Source organism: Rhinopithecus roxellana, chromosome 21 (genome assembly GCF_007565055.1).
Source record: "Rhinopithecus roxellana isolate Shanxi Qingling chromosome 21, ASM756505v1, whole genome shotgun sequence".
NCBI classification, from domain to species: Eukaryota; Metazoa; Chordata; class Mammalia; order Primates; family Cercopithecidae; genus Rhinopithecus; species Rhinopithecus roxellana.
The window spans coordinates 80,071,345-80,093,458 of record NC_044569.1 but is presented as its reverse complement, the minus strand read 5'-3'; the positions used below and the strand labels follow the sequence as shown (position 1 = coordinate 80,093,458).

The window sequence follows — 22,114 nt, the reverse complement described above, 5'->3', positions numbered from 1 at the left end:
TAAATTGTGTTTTTCAAGAAATTGATTCATTTTATCTAAGTTATCAAATTTGTGAGTATAGAATTGTTTATAGGTGTCCTGTATAATTATTTTAATGTTCATGGCATCCGTAGTGATGGACTCTGTTTAATTTTTGATATTCGTGATTTATGTTTCCTCTTCTTTTTACTTGATTAGCCTGGTTAAAGGTTTGTCAAATTTATTGTGCTTTTAAAATAACTAGCTTTAGGTTTCATTGACTGTCTCCATTATTTTCTTATTTTAAATTTCACTGATTTCTGTTTCAATTATTATGATTATTTTTTGTTCTGCTTGTTTTATGTATTAATATTTCTCTTCTTTCTCCAGCTTCCTAAGGGGAAAACTTTATTTATTTATCTAATATCTTTCATTTTTCTATTCTGTGCATTGCATGCTGTAAATTTCAATCTATGCACTGTTTTCAGTGTATCCCACAGATTTTGCCAAGTTATGTTTTCATTTTCATTTGGTTCAAAATATTTTTTAAATTTCTCTTGAGACCAATTTTTTGACAAATGTGTTATTTAGAAGTATATTGTTTAATTTCCAAATAATGTGAGATTTTCTAACTATTTTTTCTGTTATTGATTTCTAGTCTAATTTCATTGTGATCTAAGAACATACTTCATATGATTTTAATTCTCCTAGACTTGTCAAGCTATATTTTATGGCTCAAAATGTGGTCTATCTTGGTGAATGTTCCATGTAAGCTTGACAATAACGTGTCTTGTTGTTAGATGAAGTATTCTGTAAATTAGATTCAGTTGATTGATAATACTATTTAGTTCAACTATATCCTTACTGATTTCTACTTGCTGGATCTCTCAATTACTGTTAGAAGTGTGTTGAGGTCTCCAACTATAGTCGGACAGCACATAACGATGGTTTGGACAACGCCGGACCACATGTACAGTGGTGGTCTGATAAGAGTATAATGAAGCTGAAAATGTCCAGTGATGACATAGCCATCATAAGCTTGTAGCGCGATGCATCACTCACGTGTTAGTGTCGATGCTGGTGTAAACAAACCCACTGCGCTGCTGGTCTTATAAAAGAACAAGAAGTACAATTATGTAAAGTACATAATACTTGATAATGATAATAAATGCCACTGATGTATGTGTGTATTATACTATTTATTGTTACTTTAAAGTATACTTCTTCTACTTATAAAAAGAAGTTCACTGTGAAACAGCTTAATGCAGGCCTTTCAGGAGCCATTTTGGAAGAAGGGATTGTTAGGGTAGGAGATGACAGCTCCATACATATTATTGCCCTGAAGAGCTTCTAGCAGGATGACATGTGGAGGCAGAAGAGGTGATACTGATGATCCTAAACCTGTATAGGCCTAGGTTAATGTGTATGTTTGTGTCTTCATTTTTTAACTTGAAGAGTAAAAATAAAATTAAATAGAAATACAATTAAATAACATAGAAAATATATTATAGAATCTATTTTTGTACAGCTAACAACGTGTTTGTGTTTTATGTTATTATTACAAAAGAATCAGAAAGTTTTAAAAAAGTTACAAAATGAATAAAGTTAAAAAGTTATAATACCCTAAGGTTAATCTATTATTGAAGAAGGAAAATATTTTATAAACAAATTTATTGTAGCATAAGTGTACAGTTCTTAAAAAGTCTACAGTAGTGTAATGGCCTAGGCCTTCACATTCACTTACCACTCACTCACTGACTCACCCAAAGCAGCTTCCAGTCCAGCAAGCTCCTTCATGGTAAGTTTCCCTATACAGGTGTACCATTTTTATCTTTTATATCATATTTGTACTGTACTTTTTCTATATTTTGATAGACTTAGATACACAAATACTCAGCATTGCTACTATTGCCTATAGTATTCAGTAATGTAACGTGCTACACAGGTTTCCATCCTAGGAGCAATAGATTATACCATGCAGCCTGGATGTGTGGTTGGCTACATCATCTAGGTTTGGGTAAGTACATGTGATGATGTTTGCACCATGACAAAATTGCCTAATGATGCGCTTCTTGGAATGTATTTCAATCTTTACGTGACACATGACCATATAATGGTGATTTTTCTTTTTTTTTTTTCTTTTTTTTTTTTTTTTGAGACGGAGTCTTGCTCTGTCTCCCGGGCTGGAGTGCAGTGGCCGGATCTCAGCTCACTGCAAGCTCCGCCTCCCGGGTTTACGCCATTCTCCTGCCTCAGCCTCCCGGGTAGCTGGGACTACAGGCGCCGCCACTTCGCCCGGCTAGTTTTTTGTAGTTTTTAGTAGAGACGAGGTTCCACCGTGTTAGCCAGGATGGTCTCGATCTCCTGACACCGTGATCCGCCCGTCTCGGCCTCCCAAAGTGCTGGGATTACAGACTTGAGCCACCACGCCCGGCCATAATGGTGATTTTTCTATTTCTCTTTGCAGTTATATTAGTTTTTGCCTTATGTATTTTGATGTGGATACACATCAAGGTGCAAGCATATTCAGAATTGTTATGTCTTCTTGCAAGATTTACCCCTTTATCATTATGGAATTCCTATCTTTATATCTTATAATATTCCTTGTTATAAAGTACGCTTTGTCTGACATTAATAAAGTCAATCAATTTTTCTTTTAATTTGTGTTAGCATGGTATATCTTTCTTCATCCTTTTAGTTTTATTCTATCTGTGTCCTTATATTAAGAATGTGTTTCTGTAGACAACATATAGTTGGGTCTGGCTCTTTAGTCACTCTGTCAGATTCTTTTTTAATTGGTGTGTTTAGACCATTTATACTTGAAATGGTTATTGATATACTTGCAGGAATATCTAGCACTTTACTATTTGTTGAACGTTTTCTTAGTTTTGTGTCTTTTTAAATCTTCCCCTCTGATTCTGTCTTTTCTGATTTTAATAGGGCATTTTATATGATTTCATTTTGTCTTCTCTCTTAGGATATGAGATATATTTCTTAATTTTTTAGTGGTTGCACTAGAATTTGCAGTATAATTTTATAATTAATGTAACTGTACTTTCAAAAAATTCTGCACTGCTTTATGGGTAATACAGGTAATTTATTCCTAATATTTCCCTCCTGACACTTAGGACATTGCTGTCATTATTTTTTCATTTATCTGCATGGTAAAATAATTCCATACGTTGCTTTTGTTGTAATTTTGAATAGCTATCTATTAGACCAATTAAGAATACAAAGAAATATTTATTTTACCTTTACTTACTCATTCCCTGATGCTCATTTTTTAAATGTAGATCTGCTTCTGAAATATATCATCTTTCTTCTCTCTGAAGAACTACTTTTAAAATTTCTTGGCCAGGCATGATGGCTTACACCTGTAATACCAGCCCTTTGGGTGGCTGAGGCAGGTGGATCACAAGGTCAGGAGATCGAGACCATTCTGGCTAACATGGTGAAACCCCGTCTCTACTAAAAATACAAGAAAAATTAGACTGGGGTGGTGACGGGCTCCTGTAGTCCCAGCTACTCGGGAGGCTGAGGCAGGAGAATGGTGTGAACCTGGAAGGTGTAGCTTGCAGTGAGCAGAGATCCCACCACTGCACTCCAGCCTGGGCGACAGAGCAAAACTCCATCTAAAAAAAAAAAAATCTTGCAAGGCATGTCTACTGGCAACAAATTACCTCAATTTTAATTTGTCTGAGAAAGTCATTATTTTCCTACTTTTGAAGGATAATTTTGCAGGATACAGAATTCTAGGTTGGTGGGTTTCTTTCTTTTAAGCCTTCATGTATCTCAGTCTACTCTTTTCTTGCTTACATGGATTTTGAGAAGTCAGCCGTAACTCTTTGCTCCTTTCTAAGTAAGGTGCTTTTATTCCCTCTGCTTCTTTTATGATTAAAAAAAAATTGATTTCTTCGCAGTTTGGATATGATGTGCCTAAACTTGGCTTTTTTTTGGGCATTTATCTTGCTCAGTGTTCTCTGAGCTTTCTGGATCTATTGTTTGGTGTCTGACATCTATTTTTGACAATTCTCACTCGTTATTGCTTGACGTATCTGTTCCTTCTTTCTTCTGGTATTCTCATTATGAATATGTTACACCTTTTGTAGTTGTCCCACAGTTTGTGGATAGTTGGTTCTGTTTTTTTTTTTTAATTATTAATAGTTTTATTTAAAATATTTCCTTAAACCTGAATTACAATAACATGGGTGTTCTGTTTTTTTTTTTTTTTTTTGTAAGTCTTTATTCTCCCAGATTTTCAATTTTGAAAGACATGTTATCAAGCTCAGAGATTCTTTCCTCAGTCATGCTCAGTCTAATAATGAGCCAGCAAAGACAATCTTTATCTGTTACAGTGTTTTTTATATCCAGCATTTCTTTTTAATTCTTTTTAAAGATTTTCCATCTCTCTGCTTATATTAACCATCTGTTCTCGCACATTATCTACCTCTTCAATTAAAGCCCTTAGCATAGTAATCATAGTTGTTTTAAATTCATGGTCTGATAATTCCAACATCCCTGCCATTATCCTGGTCTGGTTCTGATGCTTGCTCTGTCTTTTCACACTGTGTGTGTGTGTGTGTGTGTGTGTGTGTGTTTGCTTTTTTTTGTATGCCTCATAACTTTTTATTTAAAGATGTATTTGCCTATCACTCTCCAATCTGAGAGGCCATGGTTTTCCCTGACCTCACTTCTGCAATGTATGTAAGAAACTTGTCTTTTTAAGGGTAAAGTGGTGACTTCTAAGCTCTTTATGTGCCCGAGTCCCTCCTTGCTTTCTCAGCTCCCGGAGTGGTGACAGCTTTCAGCTATTGGTAGCCTTATACAGTAGACCACCCCTGAGGATTCCCTTAACTTTGTCACATTTGGTAAACATTGTCTTTATGAGATTTTGCTCAGTGACCTCACTTGAGAATTTCATCTATTTCTTTACAGGATCCCAACTAATGAAAACATTGTTCTTTATGACACTCATCATCCACCTCCCTCATGATTATCATGACCATTTTGTTTGGCTCAATTTTCACAGGACAAATGGAGTAAACCACACTTAGTCGTTTGAAGATGATTTTTTATGTATCCCTACAAAACAGGCTGAGTAATATATTGTGAAGTGCACTGATTTGAGTCGCAGTTGGGTTTGAGTTTAATTCTACTCATTGCAAACTGTGTGGCTCTTGATAAGTCACTTAACTTGTTCCAAATCATATTTGCTATGAAAAAGAAAGATAATATATATTTTTCAAGAGATAGATTTGAGGAGAGGAAAATGTATCATCTGACATGTGACAAATGTTCAATAAATAAATGGTAGTAAAACTACTGTAATTATTATTCAGAACTTTTTTGGGAAAAGTAAATCACCAATGAATAAACTTAGAAATTAGCAAGTGATTATGCTAATTGATTATAGAAATAGCCATGAGCAAAGATAAGTGTTTCTCATTTTCTTTTAGTAGTTTTTCAGTGAAAGACAATTCAGGAGACCTAGTCATGATATGTGTGTGTGTGTGAATATATATAGACACATATGCATATATATATATAAAGAGAGAGTGAGATAGATTCATGCATATATGTGTGTGTGTATATATATACACACATGTATCTATATGCATCTCTGTTCAAGTGTATTCTCTATTGACTTGTTTTGACAGTTAAAGAAAATTTTATACCAGAGTACTAGGTTCCTACCATTAAGGGGAACAAACGAAAAGTCAAAGGAAATGAAGACTATCAAATATGAGAGGATGCTTGCTGACTAAAAGGACTGTTGTGCATGGTAGTTGAAGTAGGATTTCTGTCATAGATAATAAGCTTAAGCCACCAGAATAATTTTTCACTACAGGATTTAGATCTATTTCCATGAGGAGTCAGAGATGTAGAAACTTTGCCTGTAGCAGTTTGTGAGTCTGCTACTTTCCAAAATCATGATAAATTCTAGGACAATAGATTCAGTTTTACACAATGTTATCTTATAGGAAATATCTGGATGTGCTAAGAGTGTTATGAATCAAGTAACATCATGACTGTCTTAGAGAATAACAATTTAATTTTCCCCAAACAGTGCAGAAATAATATTGACAGCTTATTAAATGACATGAATTTCACAGGCTGTATCTTTATTGAGCATTCCCTTTATATTCACTTTTATTTTTACTTTTCTATAACTCACTTCTTTTCAGAAAAAATTTAAGGCCAATACAACAAAAATATGTAATGAAATACTGATATAATGTAAGTATCAGTAGAAAATCAGGACCAAAGAGTTAACATAATTGCTTATATTAAGCTTAACATCTGGTAGAGAAGACATAGGGGGATATTCAGCGATATCTCACAATTTATACATGATTTGCACTAGTTTCTTGGGTTAAACAACTGCTGTCTGATTTGTCCTTGCACTCAACCTCCTTAAAACTTTCTCACTTTTTCCCTCTCTCTTCCCCTCACACTAGCCCATGCACATGTGTGCACACACACACACCCCAGTTTCTTACATAGAATTTTGCATAGGACCATTGAATGATATGATTGACAATAGCATTTAAAACTTTTTAAAGTGTAGTGGTATGTTCATATGTCTTTTTAATATAGTGCTCTTTGATAAATTAGAAAGAGTGATGGAACACAGTAAAAATGACTGTAATGTAGTAAGGTAATAATGTTTGAATCAATAATCTGGTGTTGGTTTCATCTGATTCAGAAAAAGAACTGGAAGCATGCCCAAAAGGCACAGTACTTTACATCTTTAAAACAACTTATATTCTGTAAATTGTATCCTTTCAGGCAAGCTTTATTAAAACTGCCCAGAGAGAGTCTGAGGCTGTGTTCTCTGATGAAGTGTTGGGGCCTAGGTATTCTAAAAAGCATACAGATTGAGAGCAGATCCACATGCTTTATGACAAGCAGATGGGATGAATTAAAGCTTATGATGAAACTTGAGGCATGCTGGCCTGGATAAATGACTACAACTTACTCACAGAGGGTGACAACAGGGATATCTGTAGGAACGTTTAGCATTTAGGATCATTTAACGTTAGCTTTAGGAAGTTGTAATGGTAGTCTTTAGCACATAAATGGGGTTAAGATTGTCTCCACATTCTATACCATTTATGAAAAGGCAAAATAGTCTGATTTTGAAATATTTGAAAGAATAGGCCAATATAGGGAAATATCAGTAACACTCATTCGGAACTTCTTACTTTCGCATGGTGTATCAGTGTGAGTTACAAAATAAAAACGAATTGGTTGCTGTAAGAAGTAATCCGATGTAAGCAAATTGAATTTTGGAGAATGGCTGCCAAAGACAATTTTTCATTTAGAAAAATTGATTATCATGTCACTCTTTCAGATATAATTAGATACCAGCTCCAATTACCTACTGTGGACCCTTATGTTCTATATTAATAAAACATTATTATTAGTAAGAGGACTTAGCTCATTCTCCATGACAGGTGTGATATGCATTTAGTTGCCCTAAAAGTGGCTGCAAATAATTCTGACGTAAGTTTTAAAAGGAGCATAGAATACTCATTGTTAAATCTAATTCATGAAATGGTCTAGCATTGTCAGGAAATATATTAAAACATAAGCATGCTCAGGTCCTAAGGACTAATTGGATAAGAGATGGTCAGGAAGACAATTGTATGGCTGAAAATGTTTCATATACTGAAAGCTTGCTTAGATTTACCTATACGTCTGTCCAATGTCTTTACTCACTATTTTCTTTCTTCCTAAAGTACATTGTTCAGTGTAGGTCGGCTAATGGTAAAATTGTTTTTTTTTTAAATTTGAAAATAGTTTTAATTCTGCTCCTGAATGATAGTTTTGTAGGAAATGTATTTTTATTTGATTATCTTCTTTACACATGGTTATTATATCACTTTATTCTGTCTTGTATTGTTGCTATAGAAAAATTGAATATTTATGTTTGTTCTGCTTTTGTGGAAAATCTGGTTTGCTATTTGCTAATAAGATCACCTTGCCTATTGCACAGAAGGAAAAATATCCTTTCCTTTATAGATTTAGGTTCATAGCTGAGGCCTCTATAACAAAAAAACATATTAACAAGAGAAAAGCATACATACCGAAGTTTTACATGACCCTGGAGCCTTCATAAGGAAACAAATATCCAAAGAATCAGTTAAACCTGAGTGATTTTTCTAGTAGGTTTGATGAAGAGTGAATAATGGTGGAAAAATATTACACACAGAAAGGGTATGAGCTAATGGTAATAAACTAGGGGAAACCTAACAAGGCCTGTTTGGTTGGATTCTTCTCTGTGTCCCTGTGTCTTCAGCAATAAGGAATAAGGATGCTCATTTCCTCCAGGTATAGAGAGGGCACCTCCCATATGAGGGTCTTATGACCTAAGCCTGGGGAAGGTCAGAAAATCCTTTCTAGGTTTTATGACCTTCTTCCAGGGAGATGGATGGAGAGGAAGGTCAGAGTGACCTTCCTGCTTCCGCAATTTTCTAAAATTTCTTCAGGTTAAAAAATTTTAGGGTAGCATGTCCTAAACCCCATCACTACTAGGTTCTTGTTTATGATGATAAGTCTGGTATTGATTTTTCAGTGTCCGATTTCTGTTCTATTTGAGTTTCAGCTACAATCCTGCACTGGGTTTACTGAGACACCCCTACATTTTTTTTATTTTAAAATACCCACTTTTGTTTATGTGAAGTAAGTTAATATGTGTATTAGCTTTCTATGGCTGTGTAACAAATTACTATAAGTCTAGCAGTTTAAAACAATGTCCATTTATTAGCCTCATGGTTCTCTAAGTAAGAAGTCCAAGTGAAGTTGCCTGGGTTGTCTGCTCAGGGTCTCATGAGGCTGAAATCAAAGTGATGGCAGGACATAATCTCCTTTTTTTTTTTTGTAAGATGGGGTCTTGCTCTGTTGCTCAGGCTAGAGTGCAGTGGTACAATCTTGACTCATTGCAACCTCTGCCTCCCAAGCTCAAGCAATCCTGCCACCTCAGCCTCCTGAGTAGTTGGGACCACAGGTGCGTGCCACCATACCTGGCTAATTTTTTCATATTTTGGGTAGAGACGGGGGTTCACCATGTTGGCCAGGCTGGTCTTGAACTCCTGGCCTCAAGTTATCTGCCGGCCTTGACCTCCCCAAGTGCTGGGATTACAGGCGTGAGCCACCGTGCCCAGCCGGGACATATTCTCATTTTGAGTTCAGTCTTCTCTTCCAGGCACATTCAGATTATTTGTAGAATTCAGTTCCTTACAGTTGTAGGACTGAGGTCCCCATTGCCTTGCTCACTGTCACCTGGGATCATTGTCAGCTGCTAGAGGCTGCCTGCCTTCCTTGCCATAGGGTCTTTATCAGTCTTCAAAGCTGACAATAGAGAACATTCCTTTGATAAATCGCTCTGATGCTTCAAATCTGCGACTCCAGGAAGAGGTCAGTCCCTTTTAAGGGTTTACCCAATCAAGGCCAACCCATCCTGGATAATTTCCCTTCTTCAAGTCAATTGTGTCATGTAACAAACTAATTAGGAAAATGAAATCCATCATATTTAAAGTCCTGAGGATTATGCAGGTGTAGGGTTCTTGGGGTCCATTTTAGAATTCTGCCTGCCACAATAGGGGTTTAGCAATTATCAATGAGTTCTAATTAAGAGAAACTTGTCAAGAATGAGATTTCTAGTAGGTAAAGTTTTATTTTATGAGAAAAATCTAGCTATTGTTTTAATATGCACATTTAGATATTGTGAACCTTCATGAATACATATTTACTGGCAGGCAAATGATTCATTTGGTTTGTAATTTAACATTGTATTGAGAACAAGTCAAAGTTTAATAATTAATGGAGGGAGATGGGAAAGTGGAGTGCATTCTTGAATCTATTTTTTAATTACAAAAAGAGCTCTGCTTCTGCATATATTAATTTAAGATTAAGACCTTCCACCAGTTTGCTGGTTATTGCTTCCTTCTTTTCATCTTTGTCTGAAAGAATCACATTCCAGGTACGGACTTGCTGGTTTTCCCCTCTTAGAAAGGATTACTAATTAAATTGCCTCTTAAAGTAATAGATTTTGCTGATTTAACCTTGGCAGGCAATTGCCTGTTCTCAGTGTTGCCTGGAAAAATGATTTCTCTGGATGAGAATGTGAATCTTCATTCTGATCCGGTTTTTTTTTTCTTTTTTTTTTTTTTAACTGTCTTCAGTTTATAGTCCAGTGTTTGTTTTCATTCAGGAAGACAGTGAGAGTAGTGTAAGACACGACTGGCCTTCTCTGAAGCCTATTTCAGTTCACAGTGTATATTAACAGATGAAGAAACAAAATGTAGGTGATACATTTTGTGCCACTGATTTATTTATTAATCTGTCGCCCAGGCTGGAGTGCAGTGGCACGATCCTCGCTCACCGCAGCCTCTAACTACTGGGCTCAAGGGATCCTCCTGCCTCGGCCTCCCAAAGTCCTGGGACAGGACACACCTGGCACAGGGATGTGCCACCACACCCGGCCTGCCATTTAGTATTTTGTCATAAGGATCAATGCTTCAAAAATTTGGTTTTGAAAGAAAGAGACCCTTAGACAAATGGCTTGAATTAGTCATTTTCCCCACTTTCAGACACTAGGAAAAGTTCTCCTTTCCTCCTTAACAGTTGAGGTTTCTCAATACTGAAGTCACAACCAAACCATAAGGGGTTATCGCATGGAGTCCTGGTTGTATCGTCCCAAGTGGCAAGAAAGACAGAGGCCCTGTGGTCCTCCCGAAGGTGGACGAAGTCTGTGATCCCTTCATGTTCTAACCTCACTGTTGTACGAAAGGGCGTTGACTCTTCTCCACTCCTTCCCTCTCAGGTAAAGAGGGAAAGGAGTCGGGCTGGCAAATCGGTTACAACAGAAACGGAAAGGCACCGGGAGGAGGCGGAGCGGCGGCGGCCTGGAGCGCTGATCAGATGCGGAAACGCGGGGAGTCAGGGGCCAAGGGCTCCAGTCAGGAGGTCCGGGAGCAGCAGCCCCCGCCCGGTCGCCACGCCGCAGCCGCTGCCCTCGCGGTTGCCTGGATACGGGATAACCGACTGGGGGCCTCGAAGGCAGCTGAGCCGTAGGGGTGAGCAGGCGCGGCGCGAGGAGACGCGCGGAGCCGGTGAGTCGGAGACGCTAGCCCCTCGGCCCGGGGAGCTGCCGGGCGGCGCCCACCCCGCCTGGTCGCCCGCCTGCGCGACTCCCGTGGGAGAACCAAACGCAATTCCCGGCCTCCCCGCGGGAGTTAGAGTCGCCTAGTTCTTCATCCCTTCCGGAGGCGGCGGGGAGTCCTTGCCCCGAGCGTTTGAAAACAATCCCCCAAATCGCCAGTCCCATAATTCCCCAGTCCCCTAGTCCCGCTGTTCCCCTGTTTCCCTGGCCTCCAGTTCACCAATCCCCCAACCCCTGTCCCAAGTCCCCTAGTCCCCTAGTCCCCAGTCCCCAGTTCCCAGTCCCCCGGTCCCCCGGTCCCCCAGTCCCCACGTCCCCACGTCCCCACGTCCCCACGTCCCCACTGCCGGGGAAGGGAAGCAGAGTCTCCCTCCTCTGGCCGCCTAGAGGAACTTCATCTTGTCTGTAACTGCGTCTCCAGCGTCTTATTCCATTAAAATAATTATTTCGACTTTTATTTTGCTTATAAGGCCGCCTTGTGGTGGCTCATGTATTATTCCTTTGAACTGTTATTGATTTCTTTTCTTGATATTTCATTTTCAAGTGTCTGCTCAATCAAGTCAAATAGTGAATAGCTTCCTGGCGGAGAGGCTGAGAATTGTATACTTGCTTGCTTTAAAGCATCCCAAATAAGATGATCCACTCCAACACCTCCCTTTTACAGGTGAGAAAAGTGATATTTAGAGCTGATTTATGACTTGACAAAAGTCAGATCCAGCAATCTTCAAACTCAGGAATATAAGAATCTCCCGATTGCCAATTCAAAGCATTTTCTATTATTATTTTCTTGACATTCATCCACTACTCAATAAATATTTGTGAATTGACTTGGTAGCTTATCACTCCTATTTATCGTTGGATAATCTGTTGTGTATTGATTGCTTTGGGCATCTTGACCCAAATACAGCATTCTTGACCACTCCTACCCTCAAAATATTGTTCCTTTGTCCTGCTGTAGTAATAGGTTTTAGAACACCACTTACCAAGTTTAAGAACTCAGAGACATGACTAGTTGCAAGACAAGTCCAAGAATCCAGAGGATTTTCAGCTATTTGTGTTCAATTGTTATTTAGACATTCGTACAGAAACTAGTGTATTTCTATCTTGAATATATAATACTTTTCACTTTACTGTTGTAGTTATACAATTTTATTATAAACTATATCTGGCTAATTTCCAGAACTATCGAAAATACGAGTTTGATTGTTAGTCTACGCACTATCCCTGAATGGGTTGGGATTGCTGCCAGAGCTTTTATCCACAACCCAGACTTCTCTCTCCTGCTCCCACCTCAGATTCAACACAACCTCAGACTCAACTAATTTGTTACCACATCCTCAGAATTTTTCTTCCTGTTCTATATTCCATGGCAGTGAATGGGATAACTGCATATATTCTTCTTTCTTTTGTCTTTAGAATATGGACTTCATTCTCACACTGGCTTATTCCACCAGTCTAGAACCATGATTTCCAAGAGCACTGGACTCATAAATTCCCAAACTTGCACCTAAAAAGAAAATCTAGAAACACTCGATGGATTCTTCTTGACCTCAGTTGGTTCAATTTGTCTGTCCCAAGAACATTTATGTTGGGGATAGGACTACTACAATTGGCAGCAATGTCAGACTATGTGGATGGAGTGGGAAAACGATTTCACAAAAAAAGGAGCCCTCTAGGAAAGAGAATTGCTGGGGAAAAATCTGTATTTGTCTACTCAGAGTTTATCTAGGCTTATGGGACTGAAGATCAATGAGAATATTGGTTGCTAAAATGCTAGACTGCGGAGTACAGACAAAATGGAAAGGAAGATGATGTATGGTGAATGAGCAGGGAAAAGCAGAAAGATTAAGCACTGGAATATTTAAAGTAGTTGAAGAATTTGTATTGAGGAAATGATACAGGGAGAGAACTGGATTGATTATTTTATAAGCATCTGGGTTATATACCTGGTGGAAAATTAGAACATCTACAAGCAGATGGTTGCATGTGTGTGAGCTCTAATGGCCATGGTAACTTCTGCACAATGACACTAATTATGTGTGTATGTTTGCCGTGTGTGTGTGTGTGTGTGTGTGTGTGTGTGCTGTATATGGCATTTTAAAATTGATGTTGAACTTTTAACTTCATTTATAATGCTGCTGAAATAGAAGAAGGCCACTCACATTAGAAGAAGCAGAGGCTATCTATTCAGATCTTGCTGTAGGAAGGGAGTCAGCCACTGTCACTTGCATTGGAGAGAGACTCAAAGGCAGACAAGGGAGTGGGAAAGCTATAAAGCTTCAGGTATGTTTTGATTGGAGGTTATTGACATGGTGATGCTGAAGGAGGGCTAACTAGAAGCAGGATATTTTATAGGACTAGTCTGAGGATCTTATTTGGCTTTCTCTGCTTGGTCTTGAATTGGAACCAGGAGCAATAATTAGGAAAGCTGGCAGTCATCAACAAAGTCCTGACTGTTCCAGGCTGATCAGTGTGGAAGTTATGGTTTGGCTTTCTGGACTGCTTGATGCAGACATGTGGATCAGAGTTTTATTTTCATATGTGGTCTGGCCATAGTCCCTTGATATAGTCAGTCAATGTTCATAAAAATTCAGTTAGGTAAATTTAAACTTACCTTCATATTAGAAAACTGATATTTGCATGCATTGTATTTATGGACATGTAATTTGTTAATGAACCCTAGTTCACTGAATTTAGATTATTACCATGTATTAATGGACCTGTTTGTATTTTTTCTAGTCTTTGTCTTCTGTTACTTTTTGGAAACTTGACTCCAGGTTGAAACTCCTTTCTCTTGTTTTCTATGATCCCATTCATTTTGTTCCCTTCAATTTCTCTAGAAATTGTTTTTTTTTTTTTTTTTTTATTATACTTTAAGTTCTAGGGTACATGTGCATAACGTGCAGGTTTGTTACATATGTTCTTGACTTTCATGTCTAAATTCCTTTTCTTCATTGCTGCTGTTATTGTATGCTGGTGACTGGACTAAATATTCTATACACATTATCTTATTTTAACCCTCACAATGACACTGTGAAATACTGTTATTTTCACCATTTTCCACAGCAAAGACTGAAGTTCAAATACATTAACTACCCTTCCCAAGGTCAGATAGCCAGCCAATAATGGGCCCGTGAGGAACTGAATTCTACATCTAACTGATGGGAAAACTATGTTCTTTGGCATTTGATTGAACTACTTTAACCATGATATGTCTATTTTGTGTTAGTTTACATCTATGAACATTACCATCTGGTCTCACTTTCTGGGTACTTAGTGTGTGTGTGAACAGAAATAATTAGAAGGTCTTTCATGTGAACCGAAGGGATTCAGCCTGCCCTTAGATGCTGGAAAACCTTTGGATTTAACCACAAACCAATGAACTGGATGAGATACCTGGGCATGTTAAATAGAAAACCAAAGGTGGAGGGGCGACAATATGGTTGAATAGACAGTAAAAGAGCACAGCCAACAAGTTATAGTTTGTATGGAAATTAGTTATTTGAACATCCCTGTACTTGGTAAGTTGTTTAATGGACAAACTAGACAATTATTTTTGTTTCTTTAAAATTTTTCTTTGTGTAAATGAGATTTTATTATTTAAATTTATCTTCCTTGAGGTTAAAAACTATCCTCATAAATTGTAACTGTTGAGTCTACAAATTACACTTGTGACAAATTCTTTGAGAGGCTGCAAAAGGCTGAGCATTTTTGTTAGAGAAGTTATGTGAGTCAGAGGTAATTACACTTTAATCACCCTAAGTGGTCCATTGCTTAGGAAACTCCATTTGCTCGGTTTGTACTCCCAGAACAACTTGATTACAGGCAAAGGATATAGCATAACACAGAAACAACACAAGAAAAATATGCATGAAAAAGGACCTAGAGGTTCCAGGCACAGGTTTCTTTTGTTCTACCACCTCTGGGTCACACAGGTGCTCTTAGCCTGTACCAGACTATAACCACTACTGGTGTGCATGTGAAGCACTTCTGTAGCAGAAGACCCAAATCTCACAGTGGAGATCTCTTATACTAAGATTTTCATATAGATGTATTCTAGCTATGTTACCAGCCTTTACTTTGAATGTCTTCCTTCCCCAGACTCCACTGAAATTAGGTGCAATTACAAATTCAATTATTATTACTAAACAGTGCTAGCAGACTGATACTTCTTGCTCTGAAACAATTCATGGATCCATGGTTATAAAACATCATTTATCTTTAGTTAATACATTTTACAGCATTGGCCAAGGGTCAGTAGCTCTGGAAATAAACTGCGATCAATCCAAACCAGCTAAGATGAACCTATTATATGCATAGATTATGGATGCAGCAATAAATGCTCAATTCTTTTCCACATTAAAACCAGTAAACAAATAGCATCCTCCTTTGCATCTACATCTCACTTCATGTCTAGCTCTTTCCAGCTTGTATCTGCTCAAGTCCTAGAAAAAGTGGTCTATGCATGTCTTTCATCATCCTCATTCTTTCTGTCCTGGACATCTTGTTACCTAAACTCTGCTCCTATCACTTATGGGAAATGTTTGTGTTAAGGTCATTCATGACCTTCTGCTAGATGAAATGGACCTGTTTGTATTTTTTCTAGTCTTTGTCTTCTGTTACTTTTTGGAAATTTGACTCCAGGTTGAAACTCCTTTCTCTTGTTTTCTATGATCCCATTCATTTTTTTTCCTTCAATTTTTCTAGAAATTGTTAATGTTAACTATTCTTGACTTTCATGTCTAAATTCCTTTTCTTCATTGCTGCTGTTATATGATCTGATCCAACTATAGTTCTATAATAATAATTCCCAAAACTCTGTTTCCAGTCTAAAACCTTCTCATGAGTATTGGACACACATACACCATCGTCATTAAAAAGCACCCATAAGTGAAGTTTCAGTAGTCCTCTCTCCTCTGTCAACCCAGTTTTCCTCACATAGATCTGATTTCAGATAATGGCAGTGCAGGCTATTCATTCTTTCATGCTAGAGATACGGGAGTCATTCTAGATCCCTCTTTTTCAGTTACTGCATTTAATTTATCATCAAATCACACTGTTTCTGTCTCTTAAATAGCATTTGACTCTTAGTTCCTCCTTTCCATTTCTACTTCCTGTAGCTTATTATAGTATTATATAATAAATATTATTATTGTAATAAATAATGTTTACTAAGATCACTTCAGTAGTCTTCTCTCTTGGTCATTTTTTGCCTCTAATCATGGTCTTCTCCAATAAGCCCTCCATCGCATAGCACTTGTTTCTCTCTGTGTTGTTCCTGTTGAGTGATACGTTCCTACAAAAGATTTGAAGTAGTTAGAAAAGGGTCTCATTTATTCTGGCATCATCAGTGCCAAGCATATAATATATATTGAATACATTTTTTGAATGAATAAATTAACATACACTTTAGAAAAATATGCATGGGAAATGAGGATATGCTGCTTACATGCTCTAAAACAACATTGTCCAAAAGACTTTTCTGCAATCATAGAGCTGTGCTATGATGCAGTAGCCTATAGCTACATGTGTCTATTGAGTACTTGAAGGTGACTAATGTAGCCAAGGAACTCTATTTTTAATTTAAAATTGAACATGGCTAGTGGTTATGATAGAAAACAGCATAGCTTTAAGAAAATAGGCCCTGAAATTGCTCTTTTTAAAAAATATAATTAACTCTTAAGTGGAACAAACTAAAGCTGTTTTTTTTATTTCTGCTCCAATAATTATGACCACTTTAAACTAAAATTCTGCAGATGGTCTCTCATTCCTCGTTCAACAATTCTGTTCAAGAAATATTTTTGAGCACATAATATTTGCCAGGTACTGTGGATTCAAAGAAAAACAAAATAACAATTTCTGCGTTTGAAGATAACAGCAGGAAAATGTCACCTGTTAATGGAATTTGATTTCTGAAATATTGAAAATTAGCGGAAAACTTGAAAATTGATGAAGACACGGGGAAAGAACATTTTAAATATTTTTCCCTCTTCCTCCTCCTACATCTAGATTCTGAAGTAGCAGATGAGAGTTAGAATTGTCAAAATGAATCTTATGATGATGGGAATCATTTCAGATCCCCATGTGAAATATACAGCCCTCCTGAAGTACAGTAAGCATGAACTTTTGCTTGTTTCTTTGACCTAGATAGTTTTAATTATCTCCTTTCCTTTCTACCTTCCATTTTGTGTCTTCCTGATACCTCAGTTGCTTTCAGATTTATTAATTTCTCTGAAACAATGTTGCAGACAGCCCAATGTCACAACCTCTGGCTCTAGACAGTTCCATCAAACTGTGTCATTTCTGGGGACTGACTGTGGTGTGATAGCAAATTTTGCATCAGTATGACAGCATTTATAGCCAAGCTAATTTAGATTACTTAGCAAATATTATGCCATGAAATCATGTATAAAATGGTATCAGTAGGGTCCAAATATATAGTATAAAATGTATTTCTTTACCCGCTAATTTGAACATGTCCTTAGAAAACTGCTGTACGAAGTTGTTGGCATAATTTCTTTGTAATAAATTCCCAGTGCTGCTTATTACTTTTGATTTTCTTATTCTCCAGATGGCTACACATTTGCACTCTTATTTGTCTGTTATTTCACTAAGCACAGATTTCTTACTGGGTGCTATTATTTATTTATATTTATTTATATCTTTGTTTTGCAGCAACAAAAACTGTTTCTCTTAATGAAGAATTTAAGAACAATAGGAAATTAGTGGAAAGCTTAATTTTCCAGCTTGATTTAATACTTCTCAAAAGCTATACTGTTGGATGAATTTTGATTTCTTTACTGAATACTAACAAATTTCTAGAAAAATATTAAATATTGCTTGTATTGAGATCTTTGCTTAGTCATAGTGATTTAAAAGAGGCCAAACATTTATACTTAAACATATTTCAATAATAGAATTACTAATGAAAGCATTACTTCCTTTTTCCCTCGTGGCATAATGATAAACTCAGAGTGATATCCATTTTGATTTTCTTTGTGAAACGTATAAGAAAGTATAAGTATCTTTCTACACACACACACATGCACACTCACACACATACACACACAGAATATCTGCTATTGAATTGTTGGTTAGTCATGGAGTGGGAAGCTATTAAGGCACTTTACTGTTTAGAATGAACATAATAGGAAACCTTAGCATTGTATTACATTTTCTCAACTAACAGCTTAAAGCTATATTTATGGATAAATAAAACCACGTTGTGAAATTTCACCCTATTCATCTTTATTTTCTTATTCATTTTAGTCTCATATTTTCCTTCCCTATAGATGGCTTACTGGCCTCTGGTAAAGATCATAAGTGGAAGAACATTGAGTGACTAGTGGTGATGGGTTGGGGGCAGGGCAGCAGTACATTACCTGTTTTCAATCTAGTGTTTGAAGGCCTCTAGTAGGAAAAGAAAACTCATGACCTTTTGACAAGATCATATTTAAGGGAGACTTAGTCTTTCCATTTTTATTAAATTTTAATTTGGTAGCTCATATGAACTAGAATTTTTTTATTTAGCAACATATGCTTTGTATTAATTCAGTAGTTTGCATTTTGAGGAAGACCATTTAGAGAATCTGGATGAATAAAAATTGGATATACTCTGGAGATGCCATGCCAATGCATGGATATCCTTTTGCAGAAGCAGAAAAATCAGCCCTAGGTAACAATTCTCAATAGAATTTTAGATGTATCCTTTGTGGGAAAACTCAATATACCCTTCACGTTATCCAAACTTTAAAGCCTACAAGGTTTATAAAAATGACTAGTAGAATGGAGTGTTATGCTTTAGAAGAATAAACAGAACTTGGTGAGTGTTAAAATTTCTAAACTAATGTTAACAGACACTGAGTAATTTCTTTGTTATTCAAACATAACCTCAGAATAGTTGATAATATCAGTCTCTCTTACAAAGGCAATAATTACGCCTCTAAAAGATCATATTTCATATGCCTTACTACCACATTAATCAATGTAACTGTTCTCAATATTTAGTTCCTTAAGAGATGGTAGATTTGAAGAAGTTCAAGGCAGCTGTTTCTTGATACCTTTAAAAATGGTAATTAAATTTATGGACAAAGCCATGCAATTAAAAAAATATTTCTGACGTTTATCTTACAGAGCATCATAAATAATCCATAGGTAGAAACAGCATGAAGATAGTGTTTCCCTTATTGGGAGTTTCAGTCCTTCTTTAGATAAGTTACTGGATGTGTTTCTCAAGGAGATGTGTTTCTTTGCTACTGAGAGGAACCTGGAGTGTGTAAAATCAGAAGGAAGAGCATCACAGGGTATCGGTATGTGCATCAAGGAGTATTCAATTTGTGTGTTTGTGTGTGTGTGTGTGTTTATAGAGAGGGCATGGGAGATTTATATTAAAACTTGGGTTGGAGAAATCTATTACTACCATCTTTAAGCAAAACTTACAGTTCGCTTAGAAAAACTCTGCTAAAAATGTTTAGGCTCTACTAATATACTTTTGCTGGTATAGAAAGCATGAACCATAGCCCAGAAACTGAGTGTGTAAAGAACACCACACTGAAGTTTTTCTCTAAGTCAACTAAATTCCAATTCTGTGGCGCCTTTCTACTAGTTTAGCAGCAAATTTACCCTCAGTCAATCTTGATATCACTTGTATCCCCCTCCCCATACCCAGCCAAACCCTCCTGCCACGTGTCATCTCTTCCACTGAGAGTACCAGCCTTCTCATGGATCTTATAGATCACTGCTGACTTGATGTGGCCCCCAGGCCCATAAGAAGCTGAGCGCAGTTGGCAGCTCTCATGCCTGTGATGCAGCCTGCAGTGCACCCAGCAGTCATCTCTGCAAAATCTGGTCACCTCCTTTGCTGCTACCACAGCCTTGTTGGGCTCACAGACCTCTTCCATCACCACTGAGGAATACTTCTACACACCTCACTGATCCTACATTCCTCTCTAGGATATCCCATGAGTTAAGATCAAAGAGATTTCAGACTGCTTCTGCTTTTCTCTAGGTCAAAAACCTTTAGACAAAAAACTACAAAGTCTTGTTATGATATAAAAATGGGAGTAGATGAGCTGGGGGGGGGGCTGAATAGAGAGAACAGATGCAATTAATAATTCAATATCTTCAGCTGATAAAATAATGTTTTAACAAATATGGTGCTATTTGGGGTAAAGGAGGGTGTAGTTTGATTACCTGGGAACCTACCGTCCTTTATTATAGAGTGGCTCCTAGTAGGAGTATTTGTATCACTGGCAGTAACAAGATTAAAGTTTTTCTCTAAGTCAACTAAATGTAAAGTTGTATATGAAAATTTGTGTTATAAAAGCTATGTATTTATTTTCATATCTACCAGAAAATATGTCATCCTAATGTGAATTGGTGTAAATTGACTTAAATAACACCACAAACAGTAAGTGAAAATAACGAAAAATATGATGGTGGCATCCAAATAACCAAATGTGAATAGCCAGTATGACCTGTGAAAAATCATGTTACTGGATTTTTAAAAAAATTGTTATGTTTATAATTGAGAATGCCTATAATTCAGATGTTCTAAGGAAGATGTGAAGACTCTTAGTATGCAGGAAGTTTTCTTGGCTTTCAACACAGAAAATGTCCCAAATAATATAAATGGTTAGTTTTCCATGCTCTACTACTCCACTGTTTAAAGTAAAATCATTTGTATTTCACTTATGTAGACTTCATTCTTTTGGTTTTGAGGACAGTGAATCATCACTTGAGCCATTTCCATTATTATTGCTCACGTTCATTTTTAAGCAATTGTGATTTTAAGCTACTGATTAATATTTTGATTAGTTAACAAACTTAATAGTACAGCCCTCTATTATAACAGGTTAGACTATGTTTTGCAAAAGTCCAACATCACCGTGGTTTAACAAAACAAAGATCTCTTCTTTGATGATGTTAGTGAGGTGGATAAGGCAGCTTTCCTTGATAGGGTCCTCTTCAAGGAGTGGTCTAGGGATCCGGCTTCTTTCACTGCAGCTCTACCATCTGGAACACATGGCTTCTAAGGTTCCATGGAAAGGAAGAGGGCTGGAGAGGCAAATGGAATGATTTTAAGGTCAAGATCTACTCTACATTTCATTGGCCAGAATCCAGTTATGGTCCTGAAACTGTCTGCAAGAGAGGTCAGCAAATGTAGTTTTCCTATTTCTGAGAAAGAGGAAATTGTGCAATGAACCCATATTATTACTTCTACCACAATCCCAAAATATAATCCAGAGTAGTTAAGATATAAAAGACTATTTCATCAAAAGTGTTTCATTGTGCATTTCGTATTATATTTACTGCTAATGAGCAGTTACACATTGACAAAAAATAATGTTTAATAATAAACAAAGCTCCAAATAGTTTTATTATATTTAGGTTTAGAAGCTATCAGAGGCTTACTCTTACTTTACTCAAGTAAAGCTCTTGTGGCAATTTTTTGATTTTAGCACAACAAGAGGCTATTTTTTTGTAGATAATTCTTTGTAGGTACAGATGTATCTGAAGTGATTAATATAAATACAGTTTCTGAACCAATATCTCCTAGCTTTGTTTTTATCATGTCACATAATTATCTAAATACATACTAGTGTTGAAAACAAATTTTCCATTTTAGATGGAAGAGAAAATAATTTTACAACATGAAAGTATTGATCATTTTACACAAAATGGCTGGAACATAGCATATATAATCTACCTTTAACAGTAATGCTATCTCAAGTTTAAACTTACTTTTGTTAAGAAATAGCTTCTTTCTTTGTTTCCTTGGGTTGCAAATACTCTATATTCTCTAGTTGCAATGACCATTGAAGATAAGTGATTTACAACATGGTTACCTGAATTTACAAAAATTGCTAGATAAAAGTGATTTTTCTTTACATTTGTTATTTCATTAAGGGAGTTTCCCTGAATTAAAAGAGGTTCTTTTTATTTCATGCTTTCCTTTCTCAAAGAGGAATGTGTAATATTTATATCATA

At 36.7% G+C, this 22,114-nt stretch overlaps 1 protein-coding gene across 1 annotated transcript in view; it reads left to right on the top strand.

The window, feature by feature from the left end:
• The first annotated feature begins 10,065 nt into the window (after positions 1-10,065).
• Positions 10,066-22,114, top strand: part of CCDC178 (coiled-coil domain containing 178) — a 524,781-nt gene continuing 512,732 nt past the window's right edge. Inside the window, exons 1-2 of the mRNA XM_030925827.1 lie at positions 10,066-10,107; positions 10,787-11,075. Coding sequence (XP_030781687.1) covers positions 10,066-10,107; positions 10,787-11,075 — 331 coding nt within the window. The remainder of the gene's footprint in view (positions 10,108-10,786; positions 11,076-22,114) is intronic.